Source organism: Candida orthopsilosis, assembly GCF_000315875.1.
Source record: "Candida orthopsilosis Co 90-125, chromosome 1 draft sequence".
NCBI lineage: Eukaryota > Fungi > Ascomycota > Pichiomycetes > Serinales > Debaryomycetaceae > Lodderomyces > Lodderomyces orthopsilosis.
In genome coordinates this window covers 1280690-1288988 of record NC_018292.1, presented here as the reverse complement: position 1 = coordinate 1288988, position 8299 = coordinate 1280690, and the positions used below count along the sequence as shown (strand labels likewise).

At 36.2% G+C, this 8299-nt stretch overlaps 5 protein-coding genes across 5 annotated transcripts; 4 read left to right on the top strand and 1 right to left on the bottom strand. All coding sequences in view use genetic code 12, as the record gives it.

The window, feature by feature from the left end:
- Positions 1-695: 695 nt before the first annotated feature.
- CORT_0A05810 (hypothetical protein) lies at positions 696-2729 on the top strand (the record flags this gene model as incomplete). The annotated part of the gene is made up of 1 exon (XM_003866360.1): positions 696-2729. The coding sequence occupies one exon, from the start codon at positions 696-698 to the stop codon at positions 2727-2729; it is 2034 nt and encodes a 677-aa protein (XP_003866408.1).
- A 149-nt stretch (positions 2730-2878) lies between these two features.
- On the bottom strand, positions 2879-4717 carry CORT_0A05800 (Cdc7 kinase; the record flags this gene model as incomplete). The annotated part of the gene is made up of 1 exon (XM_003866359.1): positions 2879-4717. The coding sequence occupies one exon, from the start codon at positions 4715-4717 to the stop codon at positions 2879-2881; it is 1839 nt and encodes a 612-aa protein (XP_003866407.1).
- A 336-nt stretch (positions 4718-5053) lies between these two features.
- CORT_0A05790 (Mrps35 protein) lies at positions 5054-6176 on the top strand (the record flags this gene model as incomplete). Its single annotated transcript, XM_003866358.1, has 2 exons — positions 5054-5545; positions 5721-6176. The coding sequence occupies 2 exons, from the start codon at positions 5054-5056 to the stop codon at positions 6174-6176; spliced, it is 948 nt and encodes a 315-aa protein (XP_003866406.1).
- A 312-nt stretch (positions 6177-6488) lies between these two features.
- Positions 6489-7133, top strand: CORT_0A05780 (hypothetical protein; the record flags this gene model as incomplete). Its single annotated transcript, XM_003866357.1, has 1 exon — positions 6489-7133. The coding sequence occupies one exon, from the start codon at positions 6489-6491 to the stop codon at positions 7131-7133; it is 645 nt and encodes a 214-aa protein (XP_003866405.1).
- Positions 7134-7237: 104 nt separating this feature from the next.
- CORT_0A05770 (Gpi19 protein) lies at positions 7238-7858 on the top strand (the record flags this gene model as incomplete). Its single annotated transcript, XM_003866356.1, has 1 exon — positions 7238-7858. The coding sequence occupies one exon, from the start codon at positions 7238-7240 to the stop codon at positions 7856-7858; it is 621 nt and encodes a 206-aa protein (XP_003866404.1).
- Between the last annotated feature and the right edge of the window lie 441 nt (positions 7859-8299).

Sequence of the window (8299 nt, the reverse complement as noted above, 5' to 3'; positions counted from 1 at the left end):
AGAGTATGAAAGTTTTGTTTGAAGTTGGTATAAACATTTGTAGGTCACGTGGTGTGAATATTTTGTGTTGGCTAGTGCAAACAATTTTGTCCGCCTCAGTGTGAATGATTTTGTTCAGGGAAGTGCGAATAATTGTGTCCTCCTTTGAAAGAATCATTTTCTACAGGCGGTGCGAACGATTATGACGAACTTGGTATGAAGTTTTTCTGTCCAGTGGTGCAAACAATTTTGTCGCGCATGTACGAAAATTTCTTCCATTGGTGCTAAGAAAAATGAGAAATACTGTAATAGAAGTGACAACAATAAGAGAGAGAAAGACAGAGAAAGACAGAGATAAAAAAAAAATAAAAATAAAGAACTGTCGGAGAAGACCCTTTTAAATCATTGATACAAAATTAATCAACCCACATATCAACTGATCGACATATTTTGCTTGTGATACATCATAGATACACATTAGACATTTACACAGAACACAGATTAGAACCTGTTTTAGTTTCATTTCACGTTTTATATAACTTGTGTCTATATTGTACAATTTGCAAATAAAAAGAAAGGATACACAGTTTGTACGCAGTTTTGATAATCACTACTGGCGTGTACAGATCCAGCGTTTACCTTGAGGTCACAGAAGATATTGGACGCATAGGAGATTGATACAGGAAGACAGTGCAACAATAGATTTGCGATAAACAATGTCGTCTACTTATACTAGACAGAGGTCGTCATCAATGAATTCGCTCAATTCTAACCATTCATCATATTCAACGCCACAACCAGCGCCAATCAACATACTACTGCCTCCATCAAACACATTGCAACTGAATGTGTTGCCATCTTTGAATACCCAGCAACAGCCACATCAATCTTTGAGGCATAGCGCATCTCCTGGTTTAGTGTCATCGTCCACGACCAATAACAATAATAACAATAACAATAACGCGTTTGAACTACCACCCCCGCCACAAGCCACACACCAGTCGGCACCAATTAACCCACATGCAAACTCCATATCACCTACTTCGACTGCAGCTAATGGAGCATCTACAACAGCATCAGCTAACCACAAGAGTGATATCGTTTCAACTCCAACACTATGTTCAGCCAATATCAATACAATACAGAATGTAGCACCAACACCAAGCTCGACAAGAAGTATGTCGATAGTGAGTCTTGAACAAAGTGCCCGGAATTCAATTGTATCAGTGGATGAAAATCTTCGCTATCATGCGCGGAATGATAGTTCAGCAAGTTTGGCATCGCTTGGGCATGTGAATCACAATACATTCACCATGACACCAGTAGGGAATTCTTTTGGGGGGCTGAATAGACATGATTACGGATTTGATCAAGGTAGCGGTAGTGGTGGTGGTGGTGGTGGTGATACAAGGATGAAGTCTTCACACGGTGTTGGTTGTGGTAGTAATCAAGGATCAGCGGTTTTGACTGACGATGAGTCGGAATATGATACAAACATGACCACTAGTGGAGGAGTATCTCAATCTAGTGATACTTTGAAAACTATTCCAACCACACCTGTCCTTGGAGCTACAACAAGCTCTATGTCATTCGGACTGACAACAAGGGGTATGGCAAGACCAATGCATCGGTCAAAAAGGCGTAGTTTCAAAGATGAAGTTTCACTCCAACATTTGAAAAATGATTTCAAATTTAAGTTCCATGACATGTACACAGCAGCGCCAACCACAATTCCAACATCCCCCGTATCTTCTCATCATTCAGGTTGCCACATCTATAGCTTGAATGCCAGTCCGACCTCAGAAACTTTGATTCATGGAGGGAAACAACTTCAGAATGAGTCTCCGTTAGAAGATAGAAATGAGTTTACGAGCCCTGGATTAAACCACGATACAATTGGCAAACATTTGGAAAGTCCCGAAATGAAAAATGCCACTAGTACATCTTCGTCATCATTTACACAACCTCCGGCACCGACCAAAAAATTGAAATCAACAAGTTTAATTCAACAATCACTTTACTTGAAGAGGAAATTGGCGTTTTCCAAAGACTTACAAATAGAATTCAATAATGCATCTGACTTGTCAAACAACAACACACCTGATGTTGGATCACCTGGTACTAGCGCATTACATTCACATTTGATTACAATGTCTCCGCCATTAAGTACTGCGTTGTCAGAAGCCAAATTTTTTACACATTTGCCATCATCGTCGACCATGATGGTGCCGAGGAGAAGATTATCGTCGTCGTTAAATGATGCGGAATCTGCAAAAAAGACCACGAGCGCAGGCGCAAGTGGTAATGCAGATGTGGGTGCAGACTTAAACTCGAGTGCAAATGCAGATAGTCTGGTGAAGTTGGATTTGAAAATGCCAATACATGACCAGGACACATCAGGTGCGAGTGTATCTCCATTAACTCCGCTTCGAGCTATGCAATCAGTCAAGGAGCAAAATGATTTGATTACAAAGTTGAACAAAAAGTGGAATAAGGCGATGATCAACAGCAGCAACAGCAACAACAATAGCACGGACGGCAGTCGGGATGACAACAAGGCCAGTAATAATGGCAATCTCACCAACATAGATGGGCAAACACAAAAACATTTAACAACCCTGTCCAAATTAGATGAAACTAGCGTATTGCACATGGTTCCAAACAAAAGAAAACGTTCTAGACGTGATTCATTTGATGTTGAAGAAGACGACAGTTTTGATGATTTTAGTTATGACCGTTATGACAAGTGACCGAAAGAAGAAAAAAAAAAGAACTTTACATCTTATTCTAAACGATTTTGTATATTTCCATACTTTATATATTCAATTCAGAACTCTTGTATTAATAGATATATCTACTTTGGTAATTTAATTGGAAATCAGCTGTTTTTTTTTTAAATTTAGAACACCACATCTTCATCTTTATCCAATGGTGACAATTCATGGAAAAAAGGCAATTGAAGAATTTCCTTTGCGGTTAATCTCTTTGTCGGATCCAATTTAAAACACGAATACAACAATTCCATTAAATACTTATGATCTTTATAATCTTCCATTTCCTTTTTGAATTCATCAATCATTAAATTTCGTTCATGTTGTGAAATGTTTGGTTCTTCAATATATGCAGGTCTTATAAATTTTTCGCCCGTTGAATTAAACAAGTTTAACGTGTCATAAATGACACTATCTTCAGGAACACTATCATTATCAACTTCAGTTTTGAGAAAATCATACAAGATTTTGATCAAGTTCCCATTGAATTTGTGCAACTGATTCATGGAAATTTCTAACCCACAACCATGTAATTCAGCACACTTGATCATTTTTTCATAACCAAATATCCACGCCAATTCTAAAATGGCGTCGGTATCATCTGGTGAATTGAAAAGGGGGAATTTTCTGGTCAATAATGAAAAGCCAATAATTCCTGCTGACCAGATATCTATCTGTGTAGTTTGATTAGTACATTTGAACAAGACTTCTGGTGCTCTGAAACCCCTAGTACCTGCTCTATTGGCTCTTCTTGGTGGTCGATTATCGGATTTGGGGTATGCACCTTTGACATACATTCTTTTAGATAATGATTTGTTAGTGACGAGAGTTTCTCTTGATAAGCAAGGGCAGCTAGTTGGTGTAGGTGAAGAAGTACTAGATGAGGATTGAGTAACTTGTTTTTCGGCTAATCCAAAATCAACCAAAACTCCACGCCCTTTAAATGGATCGTAAAGAAAATTCGTTGGTTTCAAATCACGATGAATAATACCTTTACTATGCACATATTCCAAAGCTTGAAAAAGCTCCCACATGTACTTTTTAATTCCCTTGACAGGCAAGTCACGGAAGAAATCTCGGAAATCATAATGATGATAGTACGGTAATATGGCCAATATTTGGTCTTGATGACGCAAGACATCCAATAATGGAGCAACTCTTGAGCTACCAGTAAGCATATAAAGCAAATTCAATTCATTGAATATTCTGTTGGGGGATGATGTAACATAAATTTGTTTTAATGCAACAACAGCATTCTTCTTTTTCTTCTTCAGTGAAGCATCTGCTGGCGCATTCTTGTGTTTCTTTAAAGGAGGCGATTTCCAAACGTCACTGTCAAGTTTGATTTTACCATTGATTGCTTCTGCTTTGTATACAGTGGAGAAAGTCCCTTCACCTATTTTATCAATTAATCTATAATCAGTGGCCAAGATGGGAAAATGTTGTTCGAGTTTGTGCATATCTTCAAGAACCTCAAGTGATACTTCGTCATCCTCATTTTCTTCCTGTTCTACAACATACGTTTTTTCTTCAAATGGTGCCGGTGGTCGCAGTAGTTGTGATGTTGACACAGCATGCTGTGTCTGATGGTGATGTTGATCTTGTAATGAGCTTTGATAGAATTGTGAATGCGATGTGTGTACTTCTTGAGATCTAACTCCAGGCGAGTTTAACAAATTTTGATTCTTGAGGAATGACTTGTTAAAGCTATGATGCAGTATTTTAAACCCTTTTTGATCATTCTTGGTGCTATTTTGTTGTGATTTATCTTTAAATGGGTCATCTGAATCTTCACTGGGCCTAGCACGTTTCAGTCCTGCTGCCGACGGTTGATATTTGTGTGTATTGTTATTGTTACTTGCAACAACTGGTGTGCAATTTGTTACAGACGCGTTGGAATGTTGTGAGTTCAATAATCCAGATGGATTGCGTTGATGTATAGATTCAGCTAATATATCCAGTGACATCTTAATATATATACATGAAAAGTGGAAGGTACTGTATGCAACGAAGAATAATGGCTCAGATGAGCTTGAGTTAGTGCAGTAAAAATCACCAGTCTATAATAAAGGAGAACTTTAGATATGTCTTTTGTTTGGTTGTCAGAATTCTGTAAACAAAAAACTTTGTATTCCTGCATATATCACAAGGTGTCGCGAAAAGTAAACATGCGTCAACATTATTATTTGCGACATTGATTTCCAAATGTTTTTTTTTTTTCTTTTTTAATGAAAATTTTTCTTTTCTTTTCTTTTCAAAGATCTCTCCAACTAACAGCAAAGGTATCATCCAATACAAACGATATGAGTGGGAGGAGTTTCACCAGTTGCATCACAATGAGACTGTTTTCAACTTCTAGTCGAGTAATGAGAATCAGTAGAAAAGAATTGATGGATAAAGCAAGACTACTCAAAGAGTTTCGTCAATTTCTTGGTCCTAGAAGTATAACTGGTGATTATCATAAAAATAAATACTATTATCCACCACAAGATAATAAACCAAACTATATTGTCAATGATGGGAAATCAGTTGTGGGCGAAAGCCCCAAATTGGGTCAATCAAGAATGAGAAATTTTGATGAACCAGGAAGAAATCCTCATTTGCATCCATTCCCTCATAATATTTACACCAAAACAGCATATATAATACCAGAACATTTAAAACTTCAGATTGTTGAAGATGAACAAGTTAATGGCTTACATCCACAAGAAATTGCTCATAAGTATGGAATAAATTTACAAAGAGTTGAAGCTATATTAAAGCTCAGTGCAATTGAAAAGAATTTTCAACCAAAGGTATGTCCCGACACTCTACTAAGAGAACTTTTTGATCTTATTGTGATGAAATTGCATTTTTATATTTATTCGATTAGTCTTTAAGACACAAATTATATGGTTAGAATTTAAGCCCTGAAATTAAGATCAAAATGTTACAAAACTAGAACCGTGTTACTAACTCAACTTTCTATAGGGGGAGATTGCCGAGGATTTGAAATCATTTGCAACAATAATGAAACGTATGTTCCCCGTATTTAAAGGTGGTTATACTGCTGATAATTTGACGGAAATTCCAACTCCACACAAGACATTAACCGACAGGTTTTTAACTATCGAAGAAAATGAACCATTTGGACCAGTAGATGCAGCAAAAATACTACACCTTGAGCCGGCTTCAAAAACATTAAAGAAATTGACTGAATTCAACTTGGAGGAAGCTCAAAAACAACAACAAGCTATAGAAGATAAAAAGATTGATATTGTGTATGGTAAAAAGAGAAAAGATGAGAATAAATTATTTAGGTTTACCATGAAGAATGTTGGTGAATTTGGTCATCGTTATGGTGCATCTAGAAGAGATAGGAAATTGGATAGAGCTATTGGATTTGATGCTGCAGGAAAAATGATTTATTTGCATCCAGATCAATAGAAGGATTTAAAGGGTAAAAACCACCTGTACATAAATATGTATATATAAATATTAACGACTTAAGGAATCTGTATGGGAGTTTCAGTGCAACCAAACTTGGCGAAGGAATGGAGTGTAAGTAAGTTCCATTGACCTTAGTTACTTTACTCATTACAAAGTAATGAGATAGATTGAATGACACGTCTAAGCCGGAAATAAATTTTTTTTTCTCGTGTTGCTCTGTCTGTTGAAAAACTTTTGTCAATTTCGTTGTCCTTTAAAATCTTTGGAGAATACTCAGCAATAAACAACACTCAACACTCTTCAGCAACAATGTACATACAGTCGATACTTTGTGTTTTAGCATTTGCTCAATTGATTTCAGCATCTGCATTCACATTCATTTTGGGCGCTAAAGAAAGATCATGTTTCTACGTGTTTACTGAAAAACCATCAACTCAAATCAGATATTATTTTGCTGTTCAAAGTGGTGGTTCATTTGACGTTGACTATGTCATAACTGATCCAAATCAAAATGTCATATACCAAGAAAACAAAAAGAGACATGGTGACTTTGTATTCCCTGCTCAAATCCCTGGTGAATATGAGTTTTGTTTTTCAAATACCATGTCAACATATCTGGAAAAAGTTGTTGATTTTGAAATCGAAGTTGAGGATGAATCCACTTCGAATAATGTTAAAGCAAGTTTGCCAAATCAGCCAAATGCTAAGCCATTGGCTCATGTGGAAAATATGAGATCAACTGTTGATAATATTGAATCCCAATTGGATGGTTTGGCCAAAACTTTACAATTTTACAAGACTAGAAATAGTAGAAACCAAGCTACCGTTCAATCTACTGAATCTAGAATCTTTTACTTCTCGGTATTTGAAGTATTATTGATGGTTGGTATGGCTATTTTACAAATTACAATTGTTCAATTATTTTTCAAAGGTTCAAGAAAACAATTGGTTTAATGAGGAGAACAAAAATTATATCAACAGTAAGTACGTAAAATACATAGTCTTATAAATCTTACACACGCAAAGGTTCTCATACACATACACCTTTTGCTCAGAAAATGTCGCTACTAGATGTAAAATCACACACTTTACAATCACAACATTCAAGATCACCTTCACCCAAACCTATTCTACGAAGATTGGACCAGGAACTATCTGATGATGATGATGATGATGATGATGATGATGATGATGATAAAGAGGAAGACATTCCCTTAGCTGTCAACATTGAAGATCAATTGGCAAGAGAATCAGATATCACAGTGTCGAACATAAAACTGTCTCAAGCAGAATACAGAGGATTCACCATTTACGTATTAAGTTCATTGGCACTTTTCTTATATGTTGCATGGACTTTGGTACCACCGTCAACACTTCACAAATTATCTATTGATTACTACCCAGACAAGTATTGGAGTGTTGCTATACCCAGTTACTCATTAATGTTGATGTTATTCACCTATTGGGTTCTTGCATTATACAATACTGAAGTATTGACGTTAAAATTGGATGATATAAATACATTTGTTGATGAATATACCCAATTTCCTAATGACAATAATGATCCTAAGAGTAGTAGTAATCAAGTGATTAAAGAGTATATACATCAAGCTCCAAGTGGAGTATGGGATCTTCCGATTACCATGGTCAATGAGGTATTATATGATGATTTGGAATGATGCACAGCTATTTCGAGTTTACTAAGGGAAAGCGTTTACAGAAATACAAACAATGGAGACTATCCCTTTGTATTTACCAGAGATTGCTTATATCAGAACCAATTAAATATTCACGAAACACCAGCAATGGAGAATATACTTTGTCTTTGAAGGATGGGATCATATCAGAACCAATCAAGCGTTCACTATGAACAAGGCAGCCTATGCTCAACAATTTGCACAAAATGAGGAATCAAAACCATGAAGTTGTTGTCACTTAACTTCACAAATGAAAAACGTTCCATCCCCTCCTATCTTACATCTAAAAGGTAATGATGATACTTTTGACTTGTTACCACTTCAATAGGCAGGAAAAGTGCTGAAACAATCACTAAAGGATATTTCACGCGAATACACTTCAATTTAGAGCATATTAATCAAATAATTTTACATTCAAACCTT